The 23,301-nt window shown below is 51.1% G+C and overlaps 4 protein-coding genes across 6 annotated transcripts in view; 2 read left to right on the top strand and 2 right to left on the bottom strand.

Moving 5' to 3' along the window:
• The window catches only part of Ubqln4 (ubiquilin 4), a 16,341-nt gene extending 13,683 nt beyond the window's left edge, over positions 1-2,658 (bottom strand). The window contains exons 1-3 of the mRNA XM_031374402.1: positions 2,462-2,658; positions 728-879; positions 220-419 (exon numbers count right to left, since the gene is read on the bottom strand). Coding sequence (XP_031230262.1) covers positions 220-419; positions 728-879; positions 2,462-2,569 — 460 coding nt within the window. The 5' untranslated portion in view covers positions 2,570-2,658. The remainder of the gene's footprint in view (positions 1-219; positions 420-727; positions 880-2,461) is intronic.
• Positions 2,659-3,371: 713 nt separating this feature from the next.
• On the top strand, positions 3,372-6,809 carry Lamtor2 (late endosomal/lysosomal adaptor, MAPK and MTOR activator 2). Its single transcript, XM_031374403.1, has 4 exons — positions 3,372-3,626; positions 3,909-4,071; positions 5,830-5,919; positions 6,621-6,809. Exons 1-4 carry the CDS (start codon positions 3,559-3,561, stop codon positions 6,675-6,677), a joined length of 378 nt encoding a protein of 125 aa, XP_031230263.1. The 5' UTR covers positions 3,372-3,558; the 3' UTR covers positions 6,678-6,809.
• Positions 6,810-8,537: 1,728 nt separating this feature from the next.
• On the top strand, positions 8,538-15,551 carry Rab25 (RAB25, member RAS oncogene family). Of its 3 annotated transcripts, none has more exons than XM_031374400.1 (6): positions 8,538-8,811; positions 11,375-11,570; positions 13,106-13,299; positions 14,133-14,213; positions 14,562-14,731; positions 15,393-15,551. In XM_031374400.1, exons 1-5 carry the CDS (start codon positions 8,769-8,771, stop codon positions 14,687-14,689), a joined length of 642 nt encoding a protein of 213 aa, XP_031230260.1. In that variant the 5' UTR covers positions 8,538-8,768; the 3' UTR covers positions 14,690-14,731; positions 15,393-15,551. The 3 variants fall into 3 exon arrangements, with proteins under 3 accessions (XP_031230260.1, XP_031230259.1, XP_031230258.1); XM_031374399.1 differs by having other exon boundaries at positions 15,348-15,551; XM_031374398.1 differs by lacking the exon at positions 15,393-15,551 and having other exon boundaries at positions 8,539-8,811; positions 14,562-14,901.
• Positions 15,513-23,301, bottom strand: part of Mex3a (mex-3 RNA binding family member A) — a 9,233-nt gene continuing 1,444 nt past the window's right edge. The window contains exon 2 of the mRNA XM_031374397.1: positions 15,513-20,889. Coding sequence (XP_031230257.1) covers positions 19,784-20,889 — 1,106 coding nt within the window. The 3' untranslated portion in view covers positions 15,513-19,783. The remainder of the gene's footprint in view (positions 20,890-23,301) is intronic.

Here is a 23,301-nt window from a genome sequence, read left to right as displayed (position 1 = left end):
TCCCAACTCCATCTTTCCTTTTGCTCCTGAACTTGATTCCATCTCTGAAATCCTGGAAACCATCACAAACTGATCATCCATTCCCCACCCTAGCTCCAACATCTGAAAGAGTGACTCCGGTCACAAGACTAGGGATCAGGGACCATTCTTCTTCTTTATCTTTGTGCACCCCACTCCCCTGGCCAATACAAAATTATGCTCTCCTCCCTAAAGGCTTACAGAGGATCGATGCAGTAGCACTCGAGGGGCCCTCTGAAGCCACTGGAGAGGGCCCCCCTCCACTGCCAGCATCTGAAGTGGTATTGCCAGAGCCGCAGGGCTGGACAGGGGCAGCAGGTGAGGCAGGTGTGGTGGAGGGTGCAGAGGCAGAGTCAGGAGTGGATGGGGGAGAAGCAGCAGCCGTCACTGGATCTTGAGCCCTGAGGACAAAGAGTAGAGAAACCTGGTTGGAGTGAGCATAAGTGACCAGGTGGCCTTGGACTGCCAGCTCAAGCCACCTCCGGAGCAGCCTTGTCCCACCCCTACCCCAGGCTAGCAGGATGCAGGGGAGAGGGATGGTATCAGTATCAACAGTCTCTATCCGGAGTACTGTCAGGTTCCCCCAGAGGTAAGACCTTCTCCATCTGTGCCAGGCCTGGCCAACAGCATCTGGGCCATTGAATATGTGAGAAAGGATCTGAAGAGCAATCCCAGTTAGGAGCAAGGTCAGCTGCTTCTCTGAACTTACTTCTGAGGGGTTTTGATGACCAGGTGCACTGTGAGCCCGTCCTTGATCCCATGCTGGTTCAGTGTGTCTCCATCCTTGAGGATCTTGCCTGCGAAGATCAGGACCAGCTGATCCTGCTGAGCCTTAAACCGCCGGGAGATTTCCTCCTTGAACTGTGGTCAAGAGGCAGAGATCGGGCTGGAGAGATGGCTCAGCAGTTAAGAGTGCTGACTGCTCTTCCAAAGGTCATGAGTTCAAATCCCAGCAACCACATGATGGCTCACAACCATCTGTAATGAGATCTAATGCCCTCTCCTGGGGTATCTGAAGACAGCTACAGTGTACTTACATATAATAAATAAAGAAATTAAAAAAAAAAAAAAAGAGGCAGAGATCACTGTGGAAGCTAACTGCACTCCATGGCCAGGACTCGACCCTCAATTCTGGCCCTCTAGCTACAAGAATCCACAGTGAGATGGATCTGCTTTTTTCAGTTAGTTCCATGATGGAGTCTCCCAACCCTAGAGAGCCCCTGCCGCTTCTACTACAGCAGCTTCTGTCCCACCACCCAATTCTCTGTGAGGGTAATACCTCCCCATCCTAACTCCTTCAATTAGCCTTGGACTCAGGCTCTCTCTCTTCAGCCTTCTCTCTGCTCTTTATTCTCAGCTTCTTCATAACTATAACAAATAATCTAGAGTATTATTCAGATATATTGAGCAATCTAGTGTGTTAGTTACTATCTCTATTAAATTAATTAATTTGGAGACAGGGTCTCTGTATGTAGCTCTTTATGTTGTCTTGGAACTTTCTATGTAGACCTCTAACTCACACAGACCCACCTGCTTCTGCCTCCCGAGGGCTGGGATTTTAAAGATAAGGATCAGAGAGGAGGTAATGCATCCCGGGGATATAGGAACTCAGGTCTGGCCATTAATGTCTTCATCAGACATATTCTCAATAAAAGCTGTTTTATAATTCAGCTTTCCTCAGGGGACTTAAAATTATTGCATGAGAGAGCAGAGGTGGTACCAAAGGCTACATTGGGGAGAGTTAAATTTTCTAGATTCTATCAGCTCCTCCAAAACATAACACAACACACACTCAGACTATAAACAGTGCACTTGCTAAGCAAAAGATCCCTCTCTTCCAACCAGATGGCCTATCCTAAGCCCCGCCTATGTGCAATTCTGGAGCAGCTTCAAGCAGTAGGGAACACAGGCAATAGTCCCTCACTCATTCTACATTATTTTGTAGAGCACCTTCTGTGCTCAGGATAATCCCTGTAGAGCAGAAAACTGAACTACACAACCGTTTCGATTTGCGACAAGGAGGATCTGTAGAGAGACAGAGAGAGCGCACCACCACCACGCGACACTCCCGGGCGGGCATAGCCGCAGCTCGCTCGGGCCGCCCTGTGCCTTGGCGCCTGCAACCTCCACCGGTAACCCTGGCACCCACTCTCCTCAAGCCTAGGCTCCTTACGGAGCCCGCAAGCAAGGTGTCCCTTCCTCAAGCTCCCCCACCACGCCCCCAGCCCTGGTAGCGCGGCCACATCGGCCCCGACCCGCACCACGCTCCCCGGACTAGTTCTGGCAGGGCGCCCCCTACCCGCTGCTCCCGCCTGGATGGCCCTGGATTCCGCCCGGGCCGGGGGCCCGTCCCCGGCGCCAGGCCGTCCCTGAGGTCTCCCTCTCTGCGCTGACCCCTCGGTGCGCAGCTCCCGCCCTCCTGTCTCCGTGCCAGTCGTACTACCTCCTTGACCGAGGCTTGATCGCAGATCACGATCTCCTCCTTGTCCTTGGGGGTCTTGACGGTGACCCGAATCTGGGGCCTCGTCTCAGCCCCACTCGGCTCCGCCATGCCGCCGCCCGGCCGCCCGCCAGCCCGCCCGGCTCCTCCTCCTCCTCCTCCTCCTCCCGGCCCGCCCGGCCCGGCTCGGCTCCGGAGCCTCCAACTCCCCCTCCCGCCCCTCCCCAAGGCTCCGCCGCCCCCTCCGGACAGCCGCAGCCACAGCGCCCCGGGCGGCCTGGGGGGGCACTGCAGCTGGGGCGGCCCAGGCCCGAGCAGGGTGCGCGGCTGGCCCCGGCCGGACAGCGCGGAGGGCGGGGGATTGAGGGCCGCCCGCGCGCCGCTGCCTCCGGTTCGGACAAAGGACTTTCGTTGTCGCCGTCTCGTCTGCGTTCCCTGGGGTAACTCGGTTTTCTTGAGAGGCGTAATCGGCCAGGCCTGGGTTCGTTCCTGGTTCAGGACGTCCTTAAGCCCTCTGTAGGTTCGAACAGTCGTGGCCTCCCGGGAACCGCCCCGAGGGGGGCCATTAAGGACGGTTTCAGAGACCTGAAGTTTGCCTACGTGGCTTCTCTGAGCCTTGGGTGTCCAGAGGGCAGGACCCCACAGAATTGGGACCAGCGTACAATATTGCTTTAAAAAAAAATGGTCAAGAATGCGCCTAACAGATACAGAGATTTATTATTACTTTATTATTTATTATTGCGATTGACCATTAGGCACGAAGGCGCCCTCCGCGTGGAAGAGGTTAAAAGTCCTTCCAACGTTGCCACTGTCCTTGCGCTCCCGCTCTTTCCCCCCGCCCCCCACAGCCACATGGTCTGACTGGAAAGCTGAACTACAGTTCCCAGAATTCCTTGAGTCGTCACAAGAAACTACGATTCCCAGAGGGCCCCGCGCGGGGCGGGGACTGGACCAGAGCCTCAATAGATGGTCCCGGTGACTACTACAACTCCCAGGCGCCTTGTAGCTGGGCTCCCGGGTCACCGGAAGCGGCTGAGGGAGAGCAAGAGGCTGCGACTGTAGGGGTGTGTGGGTGCAGGTCAGGGTTAAGAGACGCAGGCATGCTGCGTCCCAAGGCTCTGACGCAGGTACTAAGCCAAGCCAACACTGGAGGAGTCCAAAGCACCCTGTGAGTGAACAAGAACCCAAGCAGCGAGCGCTGGAATGGGGCGGCGCGCGGCTGCCTGCAGTAGGGGTAGGGAAGGAGCCGTACACCGGGAGGTGGCTAATATTGCAAGCCGCAGCTTCGAGAACCCTACGAGAGGGCCTCCTCGACAGTTGATTAGCGTGTTCCTGGATATATCCAGCGCAGATTCTTGCTTCCTAAAAGAGCCAGTAGCTGGAATTGGGATAGGAACTCAGGCCTTTCACTCTTCCTGAGTTTGTTGATAATCCTTCCCATCCTTGCCAGGCTGCTGAATAATGAGGGATCGCTGCTGGCCTACTCCGGTTATGGGGACACAGATGCCCGGGTCACTGCGGCCATCGCCAGTAACATCTGGGCCGCGTATGATAGGAACGGGAACCAAGCGTTTAATGAAGACAGCCTCAAATTTATCCTCATGGACTGCATGGTATGGAGTAAAGTAGGCCGACTTCGAAGTTGCAATGATTTTCCTGCTTCTGCCTCCTGAATACTGAGATTGCAGGTGTGCACCATCGCACCTTGCCAAATAAAACATAGATATTAAAAAAGGAAGTGAGAGTAGGGTGCAGGCGTACGTGAGGGTCCATCTCAGTGAAAAGGAGACATTTGTTAAAAGATCTGAAGGACAATTGGAAAGGGGAAGAGAATTAAGCCATGCAGCGATCTTTTGGAAAAATATTTCTAACAGTGCTTGCTATGGTGGCTTATGCCTTTAGTCCAGTACATGAAAGACTGAGGCAGGATCTCTTCGAGTATTTATTTTCTTTCTTTTTCTTTTTTGTCTTTCGAGACAGGGCTTCTCTGTGCAGTCCTGGCTGTCCTGGAGCTCACGCTATAGAATCAGGCTGGCCAGGAACTCTAAAATCTGCTAGCCTCTGCCTCCAGAGTACTGGGACTAAAGGTGTACACCATCACTGACCAGACTCTGCAAGTATTTCTGATAACAGCAATTGCAAAAGGCCTAGGGCAGAGTGATGCTTGGACAGAGATCAGTAAAGATGGGAGTGTCACAGATTGGGGAAAGGTTGTTAGGAGAAAGGGCTAAAGAGGCAGGCCTGTTTGGCAGTCCTCTGAAGAGTGATAGTGTGCAGAACCAACTCAGTTGTTCCCAGGGGTGAAGGCTCCTTGGGAAGCTCCTCACTGTTATTCTGGCAGCCCATTCTCTACACCCCTCTCACCCATTGCTGACTCCTACTGGGTGCTGAGTCTAGGGCTGGTGCCACTGGGCAGAAGTTTCAAAGACATTCCCTGCAGCCCAGCTAAGTTATAAGACATGATGGAGCTCAGTGGTAGAGCAATTGCCTAGAATGTATGGGATTCTAGAATCCATTCCAAGAAACACAGTTTTTATTTTTGAGTCAGAGCCTACTACACACACTGATGCAAGTTCCATGAAACATCACTTCTCTTAATAGATGCTCCATGTCATTTTTATTTTCAAATGTTGATCTACTCTAATTGGTCTTCATTTTGAAAAGTTACACCATAGGAAAAAAGGAGACATGTAAGTTGGGTTGTGTGTATGGGGAGGGGGGGGTTTGTTTATTTATTTGGTTTTTTCGAGACAGGGTTTCTCTGTAACCCTGGCTGTCCTGGAACTCACTCTGTAGACCAGGCTGGCCTCAAACTCAGAAATCCGCCTGCCTCTGCCTCCCAAGTGCTGAGATTAAAGGCATGCACCACCACTGCCAGGCAAGCTTTATTTATTTTATTCTGTATGTATGAGCTGCTTTGCCCAGGTGGTGTATATGTGCCCCATGTGTATGTATGGAGCCCCCAAGGAGGCTGAAAGAAGGCATTGGATTCCCCTGAACGGGTGTTACAGATAATTGTGAGCACAGTGTTGGTATTGGGAATCTAACTCAAGTGTACTGCAAGAGCACCATACAAGTTGTGTTACTGTTCCTGGTCTCTCACCTGTGGAGGCAGTTCTTGGCATTAGAGAAGAAAACCCCAATTTCTGGAAGACTAGGTTTCCCAGGATAACTTGGTTAGGACATGGCTCAGTGGATCTGGGACAGTTTCAGACCCCCATGTCTTAAATGCTGGGCAAAGCTCCCCATCTGAACCTCCTGCTCTCTGCCCAGCTTTGAGACAGTGTCTCTAGGACCAGAGGAACCCTGGGGGAGGCAGGAACTAAGGATGTCAAGCAGAATGCCCCAGTGTATCATGTTATTCCCACCAGGAGGGCCGTGTAGCCATTACGAGGGTAGCCAACCTTCTGCTATGTATGTATGCCAAGGAGACTGTAGGCTTTGGAATGCTCAAGGCCAAGGTAAGTACATTCCTATGTTACAAACTTCCTGGGCTGTAATTGTATCTATCTATGCATGCTCTTGCTCTGAATAAGGACATGGAGACTTTATTTAGATTTATTATGGGTTTTGGGCACTATAGCTGGGCAGATTCTCAATTATTCTAACCCAACCATACTGGCTTGGCCTATGTCCTGCCACATAACCCATTACCTGTCCATCTTAAGTCATGTCCTGGCACCTACTTCTTCATCTTTGTCCAGCTAGTAACTCCTCCAGAATTCCTATCTCTTCCTAGAAGTCCCACCTTCTACTTCCTGCCTTCGCTGGTAGGCCATCGGCTTTTTAATAAGCCGATCAGGAGGCAAGAGTGTTTACAAAATATGTAGCCAAATGAAACCAAACGAACCAAAGTCCAGCCTGCACTCAACTCTGCTGGCACAGAAATCGGCATTTGAATAATACAAAGGCAACCTTTACACAGCATGCAATAATATCATCCCAGCACTGGTCCAGCGAGAGTGCCTGTTCTCTGTGTTCCTTACATGTCCCCTTTCTGGAGTTCTCATAGCTCCTCATCCTGAGTCTAGAATGAGCTAAAGAACAACGGGGGTGTGCTGGGGGAGTTGGTTGGTACGTGTGGGGCGGGGAGCCTACGTGGTTGGGGTCCTTCTAAGCATAAGCGATGAGTGGACTGATTTGGGCTCTTGCCTCCCTGCAGGCCCAGGCCTTGGTGCAGTACCTGGAGGAACCCCTCACCCAAGTAGCAGCATCATAACAGTGTTGATGGAAGCTGGATCGGAAAGGGATGGAGATCAGGAGGGCAGGCCCTGGAGAGGCCTTATTGGGCTGGGTACGGGGGGGGGGGGGGGGGGGTGTTGCCTTATTCTGAATAAATTTTCAACTCTTACCTGTGTCTCAGCTGCTTTCTTGGGAGGAAGGACTCAGGAGGGAGGAAGGTGTGGTAGGTGGTTTACTTAGGCAGATCCCTCGTCTCCTGCAAAGGTGGGCTCCCCTTTCCCATCACCAAGTTTCCCAGTGGATCTTAGTAGGGCTGCTCAGTGCTCTCGGCTTCTCCAGTGCTGTGCTTCACCTTACTCCTAATTGCTTTTCTTTTCTTTTTTTCATTAATTTATATATTTATTCGATTTACATCACAAAAAGCACCAATCCCATTCCCCCCAGGGTTGCTTTTCTTTAAGCAATTTTTCATTTTATTTATTTATTCTTTTAAAGATTTATTATTACATGTAAGTACACTGTACCTGTCTTCAGACACACCAGAAGAGGGCGTCAGATCTCATTACAGATGGTTGTGAGCCACCATGTGGTTGCTGGGATTTGAACTCAGGACCTTCAGAAGAGCAGTCAGTGCTCTTAACCGCTGAGCCATCTCTCCAGCCCTTATTTTTTTTTTTTTTTAAGATGGGGCTTTTCTGTGTAGCCCCAACTGTCTTGGAACTCTCTCTATAGACCAGGCTGGCTTCATACTCTGACAGCCGCCTGCCTCTGCCTCCTGGGTGCCAGGATTAAAGGTTAAAAGATTTTTTTAGGTTATTTTATGTACATGAGTGTTTTGACTGTGTGTGTCTGCTCTTGTGCAAGCCTGGTCCTGTGAAGGGCATCAGATCTCCCTAAAACCAGAGTTAACAGGAAGTTGTGAGCCACCACTATATGCTGAGAACCTAACTTGGGTCTTCTGCAAGAGTAGCCGTTGCCCTTAATTGGTTTTGGGATCCAGCCCTCAGAGCAGAATCTCACCCACCCATTTTGCAGCACCTGGGATTGATCTAGAGGAGCAAAGGCCTGTTCTTGTTGGACACAGAAAATACAGAGCCCTAGAGTTCACCCTTTTCTAGTTTAAGGAGTGCTCCCCACTCCCTTTCCTACGTTTTCATGACCCTCTCTGTAGCATATTTTAATTTAAAAAAAAAAAGTGTGTGGGCGTGGCAGATTCGTCTCCATTACCTTATTTATTGTATGTGTTCATGGTGTGTGAATAGGTGTGTCCCACAGTACAAGCATGACAATCAGAAGACTGACCCCAGAAGGCCTCAAGATCTTCAGATTCTGCACCCATATTCACCATATCCAGCTCTTTCTGCTGGTCTCTGAGACCCATCCATGAAGGGAATAACTCTGTTTATTGTATGTTAGGAAGGGACCCATCTGGGCAGGTGGTGTTCCAGCTCCACCTGAGTGAGAAATGCTGCCCTTCCCTGGCCTGGAGCTGTTAAGGAGGGGCCTGAAGCTGCGTGCTGGTACAGCTCCCAAAGCTCTGTATTTGTAGAGAGATGCTGTGTCTAGCTTGCATTTCTTGCCCTAATAGCCCTTCTCCTGATGCCGCCTGCTATGTGTCCTTACCAAACCTGAGGTGGGAAAGCTGGAGGCCGGTACGTTTCTGCCCGGCCACGTGCCTATTTCTCTCAGTCCAGTGGCAGCTCCTCTTCTTAGAACCCCAGAAACCCAGCAATGTACACTTGTGCTCACTGCAGCCTCACCCACTGTTACCTCTATGAGCAGGCCCTCTTATTTGGGGGAGTGTGGGCCAAGAGCAGACACCTAACCTGTTTAACCTGTCTGACGTCATCATCGCTCCACCCACCTGTGCCCCAGGTGCCCAGCGGAGCTGGCTAGCTCTTCCTGTTCTCAGCTTCCGTCCTCTCAGCTCTCACAGAGTAGCCAAACGTGCCAGAGCTGAGCCTCCCGGGCTCTTCCTGGCCTCAACTCAGCCCTCTTGTCCTTTCCCCCAATGAGAGAAGAGCCAGGTGCAGGTCTCTTAAGAACTGAGAGTTGAGTCCATTTAACCCATAAACAGACTTGTGACCTCTGCACCTACAAACGCCTTCACTCTCCATGCTGAGCCAAGATGGGGAATCGAACAGATGAAGATTATAATTTTGTCTTTAAGGGTAAGTTGGGGCTCTCGAAAAGGGAGAATCCAGAGAGGGTGGGAGAGAGGCTATTTCCAGAGGGAGACATGGTCTCTTTTTGATTTTTATCTCTATCTTGGACTTTCTCACCACCCCCACTCTCCATCTCCAAGCTCAGTATTCCTTCTAGGCGAGAAAGGCCATGAGGAGTGTAGGCAGATCTGGTTACAGGTACAGATGTTCTGAAGTTGTATGCTCTCTATAAAGATGCTGACAATTCCTTCCTATTGCCAAATTAGGCTTCCCTGCCCAGTTTCTAATAGATGCTCAAATCCCTGGGAATGTTAGTCAAGACCAAGAGATGGAAGTTGGACTTCAGGAAGGACTTGCAGAGTAGAAGGAGAAGCAAGGCTATTTAAGAGAAAGAAAGTCATCTTTCCCAGCAGACTCATAGGAAAGGAGGGGAAGGAGGGCTGTGGTTATTGTCGATCTTAGCAGTTGATACATAGGGAAGTTGATACATAGGTAGTTGGTACACAGGGACAATGCATTGAATCTCGAGCTGTCTACTGGATTCCACAGGACTCCTGGGCTGCAGCCTATGCCATGGCCTTTTGCACCACAGTCTTTGGACCCGGATACTAGGCACTGGGTTCATTGGGCTCTCTCTGAAGGTGCCCATGCATCTATCCTATTTGTTTTCCCTTAGCTCCGGGTGTTTGGTCCCTCTGTGGGTCTCTAGGCCTCCTTGAAGGCTAGGTGGCCTGGTGGCCTCCTTCCCTTCACACCACACCCACAGCCTCTCCCAACCTCAGCCCCACCCTGGCCCAAGCTGGGGAGCCTGTACTTCTGGCATTTTCCCAAGGAAGCTGGTAGGGCTGTGGTCATGGTATAGTGACTCCCATTTATTGAGGCCCTACTAGGTGCCATTCTCACTCAATCATCTTCACATCCCTAGTGTGAGCTATCACTGTGAGTGGTTGCATGGCCTCTCTGCCACTTGCCAGTTAGCTCCGATGGGGTCCCAGTGCCACTTCTGAGAAGTCTAGGGTATTCTGTAATGATTATAAGCTGCCACACACGTGAAGATAAGCAGAAGGAAGCAGGACTGGGCAGAGCGTAGTCATCTGCCATGAGAGCTCAGAGCTACTCAGGGAACAGGGAGCTTTGAGGTAGCCTTGGAACACTGTTCCTGGGGTAACACATAGAGCTGTCCAGAAAGGCATGACATCCCATGTCTATGAGGGCTCACCTGTGATCGTCACTGCTACTGCCTTCCTCCCTGCAGTGTGGGGGCGGGGCAGATCCTTCCCAGAAGGTAGAGGTGGGCAGCGCATCTGTCTGTGTTCAGTACAGTGTATAGAACCACTAGGTGGGTGCCTTGCTTGTCTATAAAAATGGGAATAGTGGTCAGGTGGTAGTAGTGCAGGCCTTTAATCCCAGCACTCAGGAGGCAGAGGCAGGTAGATCTCTGTAAGTTCAAGGTCAGCCTGGTCTACAGACTGAGTTCCAGGACAGCCATGGCTACACAGAGAAATCCTGTTTAATAATAATAATAAGAATAAGAAGAAGAACAACAACAACAACAATAAATGGAAACAATAAAGGCATTTACCTCAGGCATTGTTGTGAGGCTACATGAAGTTTTTTGGATAGTGGCTGATATGATAGGAAGCACTCTGTAAATGTTAGCCACTGGTATTTTAGAGAGGAAGAGACTAAGATGTAGAGTTAAGTAGTTTGCCAAAAAGAGGTCACAAAAGGGGTGGGAGAGATAGCTCTGTAGTGGTCACAGTCATCTTTGACTCCAGTTCCAGTTGATCTGACATTCCACCAGGCATGCATGTGGTATATAAAAACATACATAGAAGCAAAACGCTCATTCACATAAAATAGATAAATCTTAAAACAAAAATTAAAAGGCCACAAAGCCAGTAGGGAAAGATGCCTGCCTAGCATTAAATCCTTGCCCCAGGTCTGAGGACAGGGCTGCCGATGGATGAATGGGGATGCTTCGCCTGACAAAGGAGAGGCCGTAATGCACATGCATGCACGCAGGTGCACTCCAACAGCTGCCTCTCACCCACAGAAGTGTCACTAGCCAACCTTAGCCTCAGTCTTCCATGGGAACACACAACATACCCAAGCCCCTCTTCCTCATCCTTCCAATTCACATACAGACATCTACAACCTTCCCATACTCCCTAATCCAGAAATGTGCACTCCAGCCCCTCTGTGCCTGTATCCTCTCTCACATGCCCTGTCTTGGTAACCTTTTCACGTGTCCTCTGCCAGCAGCCCACAGCTGTTGCTCTTAACTGAGTTCCCCAGCTGCCTCAGCAGCCCCTGCCTGGAACACTCCTGGCCCTTCTGTTCCCTTCTGTTCACACGTCTGATCACAAATGCCTTGGGGCAAGCTGGGCCAGGTTATGTTTTGTAGATGTCCTATGTAGTGTGGCCAACCCTAGTCTCTGCCAGAAGGGACAACTCTGTTCTTGCTTTTCTGATCTCAGTTCTTCTTTTCGGTGGGACAAACTGTGGAGCTCTGGTAGGCTCAGAGCTGTTCTGCCCTGGCTCAGCCCCCCTCTCTCCACTTCCTCAGTGGTGCTGATCGGCGAGTCAGGCGTGGGCAAGACCAATCTGCTGTCCCGGTTCACCCGCAATGAATTCAGCCACGACAGCCGCACCACCATCGGGGTTGAGTTCTCCACCCGCACTGTAATGCTGGGCACCGCTGCCATCAAGGCACAGATCTGGGACACAGCTGGCCTGGAGCGATACAGAGCCATCACCTCTGCGTGAGCCTAGGCCTGGGGGATGTTGTGAGGAACTTGGGAAACCAGGACTCTTCTCTGGACTAGGTGTGGGAGGATGGGAGGCAGGAGACTGTCCTGTGTTCCCTGGGGTGGAAATCATGGGGACATAAGTGCTGGGACTGACCAACAGGGACAGATAGGATGTAACAATCACTAACACAAGCCATGGCCCCACTTACTAAGCCTCTCATGTGCCCAGGAAGATACAAAGCACTTTCTACCCTGCATTCTGTGGAGCCCTTTGAGTAATACAGGAAGAAGGGAGGTGCTGTAATCTTATCCATCCTTGTTTAAATTGGTGCATGGACTGAGAGCGCCCCCTCACTTCAGCTCTACTCTTTGCAACATGTCTAATCACAAGTGCCCAGGGCAAGCTGGACCAGGTTATGTTTTGTAGACCAGGTTAGCCTGAGCTCACATGTAGAACTAGAATTCACTATGTAGTTCTGGCTGGTCCGGAACTTGCTATGGAGACCAGGCTAGCCTGGAACTCACAGATCTGCTGCCTCTGCCTCCTGAGTACTGGGGGGTAGTACTTTAATGGAGAACATTAAAGGAATGCTCCACCATTCACAGTTACTATTTTTTAAGTTTTTATTGGTTGATTGATTGATTGATTGGTGGATGTATGTATGTATTGTACTTGGAATTGAATTTATGGCTTCCCATTTACTAGGCACATCTCTAACTCAGAGTATTTTATAAATAGTTTATAAAGCCTCAGAAAATTAGGCCTTCTGGCACCATAGCCAAAGTGTCTCCTGACCAGTATCAGGTCCAGCCGTCTGAAATGTGGTCTATCATGTTTGGTGGAAGATAGAACCGCAAGAGACAGGAAGCAGGAAGCAGGGGTTATTGCTGTGTACACTAAAGGGCCACGCCCATCCACCACTCTTCTAAGACTTGGTGGACTTGTTCATAAACTAGGAACAAACCAGGTATGGTGGTTCATGCTTGTAATGCCTTGATTTTTTTAGGCCAGCCTGGCCTATATATCGAGTTCTTGTCTCAAAACAAAACAAGGAATAATTAGATACCATTGGTCTTAAGACAGCCTTTTGAACTCAGAGGCTCCAGAAAGAGGCTAAATATCTGCAGGAATTTAGGCCAGGTACTGGTCCAAGGGGCAGGTATTTAACTCACCTCGGAAGGATGCTAGCAGATGAGGCTGCTGTGATCTATGTGAGGAAGACAGCAAGGGACATACCTGATCAGAATCCACAGGGGCATTGGTAGATGGGCAGGGCTGAAGTCAGGCAAAGGACTGAGGAAGCAGAACATCTTTGAGGAGCTGGTTGGGGGTTGGAACGGAGAGGTGAAGCTTCAAAGACTCTGAGACCAGTTTCCCTGTGGCACTTGGGAGCCTTGAGTGCCCTGAAGGGGTGGGGGTGGGGGTCCTGCCTGATTGCTGACACACACTGATGTCAGGCATTTAGCTTGATGCCTGGACTCTGCTCCAGGGCTGAGCCTCACAGCCCTCTCTAGTCCCTGTTCATCCCTCCCTGCACCCCCCACAGGTACTATCGGGGAGCCGTGGGGGCACTCCTAGTATTTGACCTGACCAAGCACCAGACCTACGCTGTGGTGGAACGCTGGCTCAAGGAGCTGTATGACCACGCAGAAGCCACGATTGTTGTCATGCTTGTGGGGAACAAAAGTGATCTCAGCCAGGCCCGAGAGGTCCCCACTGAGGAGGCCTGCATGTTTGCCGGTGAGAGCCCCTCCCACTCTGCCTGACTCCTCCTCCCCTGTTCATACACTTAGGGCCATGAGTGGTCTTCCCTCACATGATTCACTACTTCCAGCCCCTTTGGGAACCCCTGTGTCTCCCCAGACTCCTTGTGAGACTGTCTTCATTAACAGCTGTTCACAGTTGATTCTACAACAGCCCCACCCTGAAATACTCAGAGACCCTTGCAGGCTCCTAGTGGCTCTCTCCCCAGCCACTCTCTGGGTGGGTTTAACAGTAAGCACTTTGATGCGGTGGGTTAGGAAACAGCTTCCAGCCTCCTCTTGGCCATTCTAGATGTAGGCCATCGAAGCAAGTTCCTTTTTCCTTCTCTCTACATTTCTAGACTCTACTTTCCTAAATGAACCTGCTTTATAGATTGCATGAAGGATTAAATAAGCTACTATTTACCAAGGGTTTGGCGTACAGAAGAGACCTAAGAAGCAGTAAATGTTCTTACTTTCAACCACCAACCAAGGAGTATAGTATACATGGTGGGACTGATTGTTCTGGCAGCATGTGTATAGTAGAGGATTGGAAAGTCGATCATCAATGGGAGGAGAGGCCCTTGGCCCTGTGAAGGTTCTGTGCCCCAGTGTAGGGGAATGCCAGGGCCAATAAATGGGAGAGGGTGGGGTGGCAAGCAGGGGGAGGGGGAGGCAACAGAGGTTTGTTTTTGTTTTTGTTTTCTGGAGGGGAAACTGGGAAAGGAGAAATCATATGACATGTAAATAAAGTATCTAATAAAAAAAAATGTTCTTACTGCTTGTTGCTGTAGACCCATGACTGCTATGTGCTTCTTCTCTTCCTGGCAGAAAACAATGGTCTGCTATTCCTGGAGACATCAGCCCTCGACTCCACCAATGTTGAGCTAGCCTTTGAGACTGTCCTCAAAGGTGAGAGCCTGCCCATTGGGTACTTTCTCCATTTTGGGTGGGACCCTGTCCTAACCTTGGCTCACTGTAGCCTCTAGCCTAGTCAAAGCCAGCAGTCCCACCTCCTCTCTCTCTCCTCATCCTAGAGCTAAGGGAAGCAACTGGAAGGGCCTCATGTTTTAGGGGGCTGAGTCTGGGTTCCTTGTTTACCCAGGAAGATAGACAAGACCCAGGTATTGAGACTACTTTGTTCCAGCAAAAACTCCTCTTCCTCAGAGTGGCCACCTGTGCTCCGAACTGGCATGGGAAGTGTGACATTAGGGGGCAGGACATTAAACTTTTGGCCTGATTATTTCCCTCTGTCCTTAGAGATCTTTGCAAAGGTGTCCAAGCAGAAGCAGAACAGTGCCCGGACCAGTGCTATCACCCTGGGCAATGCTCAAGCTGGACAGGATTCTGGCCCCGGGGAGAAGAGGGCTTGTTGCATCAGCCTCTGACTTCAGCTATGGCCAACCCTGTGTCCTGCCTTCAGCCTTCCGGTACCTCCACCACCTTTACTGTAGGACTTCTCTCTACTCTTGAGTCCCCATTCACAAGCACCCAGGGTCATCATGCCCTAACACATGATCTGTCCACCACATCCCTCTCCATCACCTGGACCTCTTACAGGCGAGGGCCTGCAAATAAAGCTGTTTTGTATCATGCCTGATCACCCTGCTGCCTTCCATCTGTCCCTTGTCGGGCTGTCTCTGCTGCCCTTCCTTCCAACTTTGACTCCTCCTCTGGGTCCGAGATCCCCTTCTCCATCCCTTTCTGTCATCCCTACAATATCCATTTCCCCCCAGGGCCTGCTTCTGGAGTTCCCTGGTCTGGGGACAGTGCCAAGGGGGCAGGAGTTGCCTACCCATCCCTCTGCCAACCCCTAGGGCAGGTGGGGGATGGAAGATTGTGTGGAGGGGAGGGGTATTTGGAAGGCAAAACAAAAGAAACCATCTTCCAGCACCATCTGGTACCCAAAGACCTGGTGCCAAGAATTGAGGTCACTCCAATGCCAGGGGCACCGGGAAAGATATCAGCCTGGGATGTGTACTGAGGAGGGGTTCCTAAGACTGAGAGGGGAACATCCCATCTAGTCTTTTTCCTGTCCCTAAACAGGAGGAACTGAAATCGGAAGAGTAAGGGGTCAATATCTTTTTCCAGAGTGCCAAGTGGGGATGATGGCAGGCAACCCTGGAGATATCCACTTCCCACACCAGGACACTACCACCCCACAGCCATTGCTACCCAAGATCCAGCTGGCACACAGTGAAAGACAGAGCCTTAAGTAATAATACTTTTAATAAAATTAACTTCTCAATAGCACATTTAATACATTAACCCTCCCCCTTCTTGGTTTCTCTGCATTGTGTGCAACATCACTTTGACTTGATTATTCATGGGTCAGTTTTTATTTCCCACCTTTACTTTGCATTTGAAATCTTCCTTGGTGATTTGTATGAGTCACTGGATGCCTCAAATTAAGTCTGACCACGATCCTACTCTACTTTCTACAGTGGAGAGACTATCTTCCCTGCCCCAGGGCTGTCTCTACCCAACCACTCGACCCTCTGAGCACTCACCCTCAGGTATGCTAGGGGGAATTTTCCCCATTCCCAGATGCTACCATCTCCAACTACTGAGGGTCCTAGGGCAAAAAGGGCAGGGGGTCTTCTAGTCTCTAGATGGGGTGAGAAGAGTAAATTGGGGAGAGGGAGATGTGTTTGGGCTCTAGGGTCATGAAGTAGCAATGTCAATCACTGGTATCCTGCTTGCTCAAGCTAAAGCCAATAGGCCTCTCCCAATCCTGATCTGATTGCTAGCTGGGGCTGATGGGAGGCAAGTGCTTAAAAATGCCTATTTCTCACATGCAAAAGCCAGGCTTATGGCTTTCTGAGGGGAAGGTGATGTGATGTGGCCCTATGGGTGATCCCTATCTGAACACAGAAGGGAGCTGGGACACAAGGGTTGCACAGAGGCCACCCGAGTTCCCTGCACTGTTATCTGTTCTTGGGGGCGGGGTGGGGGAGTTCTCCCAGGCCCATAAGGACAATACTTGCACTCTACTTCCTGAATAGGAAGTCCTTCTTGGGATGTTAACTTCTCCAGACTCCACAAAGCCAGGAGTAGTGGTGAGAGCCTTGTAGTCCCAGCAATTGGAGGCAGCAGGACGGCTGCTTGTTTAAGGCCAGACTGAGCTAGAGACCCTGTGTCAAAAAAACATCAAATGAACAAAACCCCCACGACAGACGTGAAGGGAAACAGCGCTAGAAACTGCAACACCACTAGAAACTGCAACACCACCCCCACACTGCATGGCTGGTGGAGGCTGAGCCCACAAGCAGTTGCCGACTCCTTCATGGTATAGCTCCATCTGGCTCTTGAAGCCACCTGTAGTAAGGTGGACTGAGGTGACTTCAAGGACTTCCTCAGGGTGGCCTGGGAGAAGCTGCCTTGGGAGGGCTGGACATTAGGAGTAGGGGCTTCCTAACAGATGACCAGTGTGTACCCTTGCAAAGACCCTGGGACAGAGCCTCTCATGTACTTGTCCCGCACTTAAACCTAAGGATTCTCAGAATCAACCCCAGCAGACTGGAAGCTCCCAATCTTAGCTAGCAGCCTGCTCTAGCCCTGTCCCCAGGGGTAGGGCGGCTCAGCCACTGGCCTCTATTCTTTTTTTTTTCCCCCATACTTTTATACATTCTACTGGGCTCAGGGGCCCACAATGCTACTAAACTTTAAGCTATCTGAGTATCGTCTACTAAGTAACTAGTAATTCTTCTTTCTCTAGGATTATATGAAATAAATTTGAATTATTTTGTAGTATTCTCTTCTTTTAAACCCCTTGGTTTTTTCTTTTTCTTCTCATTTCTTTTTTTTTTTAAATTTTTTGGTTAAAAAAAAATCTATTTCTCTTAAATCTCACACCTCTGAGGGTTTCAGTAGGCCTGTTAGGCCTTAGCTCTGGCTTTCCCTCCTGACTGCCCCTGGCACATGGTAGGGGAAGGAGGGACACTCCAGGACCCTCAGTCCTTAGTCCCAAAGCTTCTTCCTTTCTGGTTAATCCCTTCCTTTGTTTGGCTCTGCCGGCTCCCCTGAGGGGGAGGGGGAGGGGGAGCCCACAGAGTGAAATCCAATCTACTGGTGGGGGCCCCAGAAGGGACCGACTCCCCATGCCCTCTCCACCATCCATCCCAGGACGCTCCCCCAAGAAAAGCAAATGACATTTCTCCCCAAAAAAAAGTGGGGGAAAAAAAAGAACATAAACCCGAACATATATTAAAAACTTCTTTTAAGATTTAACTCTGAATACAAATGTATTTTTTTCTTCTCTCCCTACATATATTCTAAACCTTCTAAAGTTTTTTTTTTTTAAGGATCACTTTATCATAAAATAAAATATCCTTTTCATATAATAAATTACCTAATAAAAAGTCTTTTTTTCATATTAGCCCAGGTTCTTTGCTACATTTATACGGTAATAAATGCCTTTATTAAAATAGAATATTAAATTATAAAGAACTGCTTTTTTTCTTTTTTTTTGCTATTTTTGTTTCCTCTCCTCTGTTGGTTGCCCATCTCACTCCCCCAATTGCTTTGTTTTGCCGCTCGCTCACTTTTGCTTTTGCGCTTGTATCTAGGAAAGGCTCACTCAGCAAGGGTGGGATTGGATCTGTGGAGCCCCTAGTGTAACAGTCTTTTGCCTTTGTGGGTAAGGAGTGGAGAGGGGGAGGGGATTGACAGACAGACATCCCTTCTTCCCACCCCCCTCCCGTCCCCTGCCCCTGGGCAACCCAGGGTGCCCATTTGGTTTGGTTTCTATTGTACAGACATCTCGAGATGGCTCACATGGGTGGAAAGGAGGGAAGCAGCCACAGGCCAGTGTTCTGGGCTGTGACCTCCTTCCTCTCCCCTCCCAGGCTGGTGGTCTGGAGGGAAAGGCTGAGGAGAGGCAGGTTAATTCACAAGAGGCAAAAGAGAGAGACCTCCCTCTGCCCTCATCCCACATCCTTTCCCCATCCAGCAAGAGTGGGACTCCTGAACTAGAGCTCAGAATAGTCCCACCCAACTATATACAAGCATCTCCTGGATCTCCTGGTCACCCATCCTCTCCTGGCCCGGCCAGCGGAACCGGGAGGGTCGGAGGCTGCTGACAGACACAAGTGAGCAAGAGGAGCAGTGAAGGGGTGCTACACACCTATCACAATACCTGATTCTTGTAACAGGCTCCACTGCACCCCAATCCTGCTTTGCCCTGGCCTGACCCCTCACCAAAGATCTGGCCTTTCTCCTCAGCCAGTGGGTAAGACAGAGAATTCATGATCTGTGGCTAGTAAGGATTCAGTAATGGTTCAGCTAGGTGCAGAGAGGTCAGGGGGTAGGCCACTGCAGGTGAGGGGGAGGGGGGCCCTTCCAGACACATCTCTATTGCCCCAGGACTTTTCCTACTTTCTGCTTTCCCTTCCTTTTAAGCAGAAGATCCAGGATAAGAACTGCTCCCTAAATATAATGCCCATAGATGATAAAGGTGGGGTTTCAACCTTTTATGTACCCCCACTATTAGTTTCCGTTATGCACCCCATTATTAGTTTCCCGTCTCAAACTGTCACTGAGTCTAGAACTACATTCCATCAAGAATTGGAACTGATTCTTTGGAGGAGTGGGGAAAAGGGCTTGTCTACTACAGGAAGAGAAACCGGGGGTGGGGGCTATCAAAACTCTCCAGACTTCTCTCCCAGGAAGATGATATCCCCAAAGCTGGGCTAGAAGAGGCAAGAGGAACAAGGGACTGAAAGTAACAGCTGGCTAGGGGTGGAGGGAGAGAACAAAAAAAAAAAGGGAAAACAACAACAACAACAACAACAAAACAAAGGGCAGATCCAGAAGGAAAATAACTGGGGAAAAGCCAAGCAAAAAATTGAAGGGGAAAGAGAAGCCACTCTTTCCAGATCTCTAGCCCAGCTTTGCAAGACAGCTTAAGTTGTGAGCCCTTTATTGACATCCTCCTCCACCCCAGAAGATATAACCAGATCTTTAATAGGCCCCCATCTCCTTATACTGTTGGGAACTCAGGATATGAGTGTGTGAGTGTGCGTGTGGGAGGGGGGATAAAGGGTCATGTTAGGAGATGGGAGGTCAGGACTAGAGGGCTGGGGTTCACCAAGAGCACCTCTAGCTACAGATGGCAATTCTCCCTGTTCTTTCCCCTCCAGAGAAGGGGCAAAATGACACGTAGATAGGGAAAAGGGAAAGGTCAGGATGTATGTCCTGGTGGCCACTTCAGGCTAAACAAAAGCTTCTCTTAGCTGCTTCCAGATTTAAGGGTGTGTTGAGGTATCAGAGTTGTAACTCTAGTAAAACTTATGGCCCCTCCCAAAGGGTAACCAGAGGCTCTGAAAGTGGCCCCGCCCCCAGCCACTCAGGCCTCCCCTTCCCCACCCCAGTGAGTGAATATTTCCAAGCACCTTGCCCTGTAGTCACTGATTTTTCAAAAAGCCCTACAGGTCCAGGGTGGCACCCTAGGGAGCGGGCCCAGGAGACCAGGGACGTGGAGCTTAGGAAAATATTCGGATGGCTTGTGTGGCGGTGATGTGGCAGACAGGACACTCTGGGTCCGTCCTCTCGCAGATGCGTACTGCACACTCCATGCAGAAAAGGTTGTGTCCACAGGGCACCAGGGCTGCTGTCACTTCGCTCTCAAAGCACACCATGCAGTCCCGCCCGCCGCCGGGGCTCCGCAGCCCGCCCGCCCCCAGTTTAGAGAAACCCTGCAGTGGCTCTCCCGGTGGCCTTCTAGGGAGCCCGGCCAGCTGCTCTGGTCCCGCAGAGGTGGCAGGAGAGCGATGAGCGCCTGGGGGGCCCGCGCGTGCCTTGGCTGAAGAAGAGGAGGAGGCAGAGGAGAAGAGCACCGAAGTGGGAGTGGCGTTCTCCTGGCCCGCCCACAGCGGGGGGCTTGTCTCCGCCACGCCGTAGTACACGTCCTGCTTGCCCACGCCGTAGCCCGGAAACAGATATCCTCCGTAGCCGAAGTCCCCGCCCTGCTCGCCTAAGCGCGGGGCCTCAAAGGCCGAGTCTACGCCGCACTCGCCTATGCAGCCCAGGCTGTTCTGCCTGAAGGTGGAGAGCGGCTTACAGCCTGGAGCATGCACCCGCCAGGCGTCTGAGTAGCGGCTGTCCAGGGCAGCGTCGGGGCTGCCAGCCAGGAAGTCGCCATCGCTGTTGTACTCAAGAATCTTGCCGGTGCGCACGGCGATGTGCGTCTCGATCTCCTCCCGCGCACGCTCCACGTTGCCTGGGGCGCCGGTGATCTCAAACACCGGGTCGCGGTCCCGGCTGGGAGTGATGATGTATGTGTTGGTCTGCTGCTGGATGCGTTTGATGGTCGCTCCCTTGGGGCCTACCACCAGTCCCACCACGCGGTAGGGCACTCGTACACGGATGGTCACTTGGCCTGGCAGAGCAGGGGCCACGCCAAAGGCGGCGCCAGACTTGTTGCGTGAGGCTCTTATCATGGAGAAGTGCTCAGCTGCGGAGATGATCTCCCGCCGGGCTGTGGCCACGTCTTCCCGCCTCCCAGTCACCATGAACACTGGCTCCTCACCTCGCACCGGTGTTTTGATGTACGTGTTGGTTTTGGCCCTCAGAGCCTTAATCTTGCAGCCTGGACAGAGTGGGAAAGAAATTCACAGGACAAAGGAGTTTGTACCTTCCCCCGGATTCTCAGCTTCCCAGAAATCCTTCAGTTGATCCAGTGATACCTTCATGACCACAAACACAACCTACCCCCAACTTGACCAATCCACGAATGCACTAATTTCTTTTGTGTTCCATTCGGGGCGGGGGGGGGCTTCCAAATACACTCCTCCGAGACCACCTCCTTCAGAGCCTTTGAGAAAATCGGCCAACCCAAAACCTAACAAACTCTTCCCTAAGCACCTGCCCTTCCACTCCCTCCATCTCACCTTCCTTTCGGTGACCACTCCATAGCTTTGCTCAAAGCATTCAGTGCATTCATTAACCCAGACTATTCCATGTGACTTCCATTCATTAAGAGTGTGTCCTCTAGCTCACCCAGGGACATTGGCTACTGTGTGCTGTGACCTCCCCAGGCCTTCCTAGCATCCCTAGAAGTAGAGGCCAAAGTCAGAGAAACACTAAACCAGCGGGAGCAGGAGGGAGGTGAGAGATCCCACAGTCTCTGTGCTTCTCCACACCATAAAGAGTTCCCAGCACCTGATTCAGTGTGGTGGGTGGGGTAGGGTGGGGCTCAAGGGGTCAGAATCTCAAGGGAGGAAAAAGTAGGAAGATAGTATCATCCAGAGGACCTAGCGCCTGTACTCTTGTGCTCCTTGCCTGCCACCCAGGGCAGGACTGAGATGTATGTCCTGGAGGCTGAGAAGAGGGGAACTGAGCATTTCTGGACCCAGCTCCTGCTTTAAAGGAGTATCAGGTTAGAGCAGGGAGGCTGGGGAGAGGCAGGAAGAGAAAGAAAAGCGAGACAAAGAGAAGAGGAGGGGGAAATCGAAATGCCGGTCAGGAAAGGCTGCAGACTTCAGGGGCTGGGTGGACCTGCCTGGCTTTTCAGACCCTCAGCCTCTTATCCCTCCTTCAGAGTTTAGGTGCCTACGGGGCCTAACGCAAAGAGCAGATGGCCTCATCCAAGCAACACTGAGCGGAACACCCCTTCACATGTACACGGGCCCTCTCCAATCTCCACTTTGCCCCAGCACACAGACTGTACATTAGTACACACCCACACCTTTGCCCCATTCTCACAGACAGAATCCCTGAGCTCCTCAGGCACATCTCAGTGCTGGGGGTCCTTCCTCATGTACCCATCCAAAGCCAAGGATAAGTCTGCTCTTGTAACTGCCCCAACCCTCAACTGCAGGCCTCTGGTGAGCTTGCTTGTTCTTTGTCCTCCTTCCTCCAGTCCCAAAGTGTCTCTTCTAACCCTAATGAATTGGTGGGATGAGGTGGGTTAGGAATGTACCTAACACATATTAGGAAGGAAAATGTGACCCCCTCCCACTTCCCTTCAGACCTGTTGGCAGTTAGGAAGTCCTACTTGTTGCCAAGCCCACATCCTTGCTGCTTTAATATCTGGATGGTGGCTTGATTCCTGAGGCTCGGAGGACAGGAGCACAATACTTTCTGCCACCTCTATCTACATGCCATCCGACGGGCACCTAGGTTCTGGCTCCTAAGTTTTGGATCCAAAAACTTCAGTGGGAGTTAGGTGTCTAAAGAGTTCTGGAGTTTGGGAGGACAAACCCCAGGGGGAAGCCTGAGGCTGGGCGGTTACAGAACCTAGCAGCCTCAGCATCTTGGGTTCTGCAATCCTGAAGGAGCATCCCTAGAAGTAGAGGCCAAAGTCAGAGAAACACTAAACCAGTGGCAGCAGGAGGGAGGTGAGAGGACTTCCATATGCTTACAGAATGGGGAACGGAGGACTTCTGTTCTTTGCCCATATTCTACTAGGACAAATTCTACTTTTATGATAGAGAGACACATTTGCTAAGGAGGCAGAAGAGTAAAGGACTCCATTAAATTCTGTCGCTTTCCAAGACCTCACCCAAGTCGAGATATTAATATCCCCACCCAACTCCAGGCTCTGAATCCCCAGTGTTTGACAAGGAGGGGAAATCCAACTTTCTAAACCAGAAACCCCCAAGAGATTGAGGGAGGGGGGCACTGTGCAGAGGAGTGGCAAGCTCCCCTCCTCCACTCAGTTCTCCATTCCAAATCCTCCAGCCCCAACACTAGGGTGGATGAAGTGGGATATGGGGTAGGGGCCCCCAGCCTGCCTCCCTTCTACTGCCAGAACTGGCCTCCTTCTCTACTCCCGCGGAATGCAGCCCCTCCATTGTTCCCCACTGTGGGACAGCTCCTCCCCCCACTCCACCTCCCAGCCCAGCCCCTTTGCAATATCCAAATCCCGGCCCCCCAAGAAGCTGGGAGGGGAAGGGTCCCCAAGATCCAGGTTGCTCAATTTGGGTACTTCCCAACACTCCCACCCATCCAGGGGTGCTGGGCTGAGAGGGTGTGGTAACATATCCATTGGCTTAATCCA

This window comes from Mastomys coucha, unplaced genomic scaffold (genome assembly GCF_008632895.1).
Source record: "Mastomys coucha isolate ucsf_1 unplaced genomic scaffold, UCSF_Mcou_1 pScaffold16, whole genome shotgun sequence".
Classification (NCBI taxonomy): Eukaryota; Metazoa; Chordata; class Mammalia; order Rodentia; family Muridae; genus Mastomys; species Mastomys coucha.
This window is presented reverse-complemented; position numbering and strand designations above follow the sequence as displayed.

What these genes read in the sequence shown, in the direction of transcription:
- Lamtor2 (XM_031374403.1), top strand. Translation starts at nt 3,559, where the DNA reads ATGCTGCGTCCCAAGGCTCTGACGCAGGTACTAAGCCAAGCCAACACT. An exon ending in GGAGGAGTCCAAAGCACCCT is followed by an intron (nt 3,627 to 3,908) that starts GTGAGTGAACAA and finishes CATCCTTGCCAG; the next exon opens with GCTGCTGAATAATGAGGGAT. An exon ending in TTGGAATGCTCAAGGCCAAG is followed by an intron (nt 5,920 to 6,620) that starts GTAAGTACATTC and finishes GCCTCCCTGCAG; the next exon opens with GCCCAGGCCTTGGTGCAGTA.
- Rab25 (XM_031374400.1), top strand. Translation starts at nt 8,769, where the DNA reads ATGGGGAATCGAACAGATGAAGATTATAATTTTGTCTTTAAGG. An exon ending in TTATAATTTTGTCTTTAAGG is followed by an intron (nt 8,812 to 11,374) that starts GTAAGTTGGGGC and finishes CCACTTCCTCAG; the next exon opens with TGGTGCTGATCGGCGAGTCA. An exon ending in TACAGAGCCATCACCTCTGC is followed by an intron (nt 11,571 to 13,105) that starts GTGAGCCTAGGC and finishes CACCCCCCACAG; the next exon opens with GTACTATCGGGGAGCCGTGG.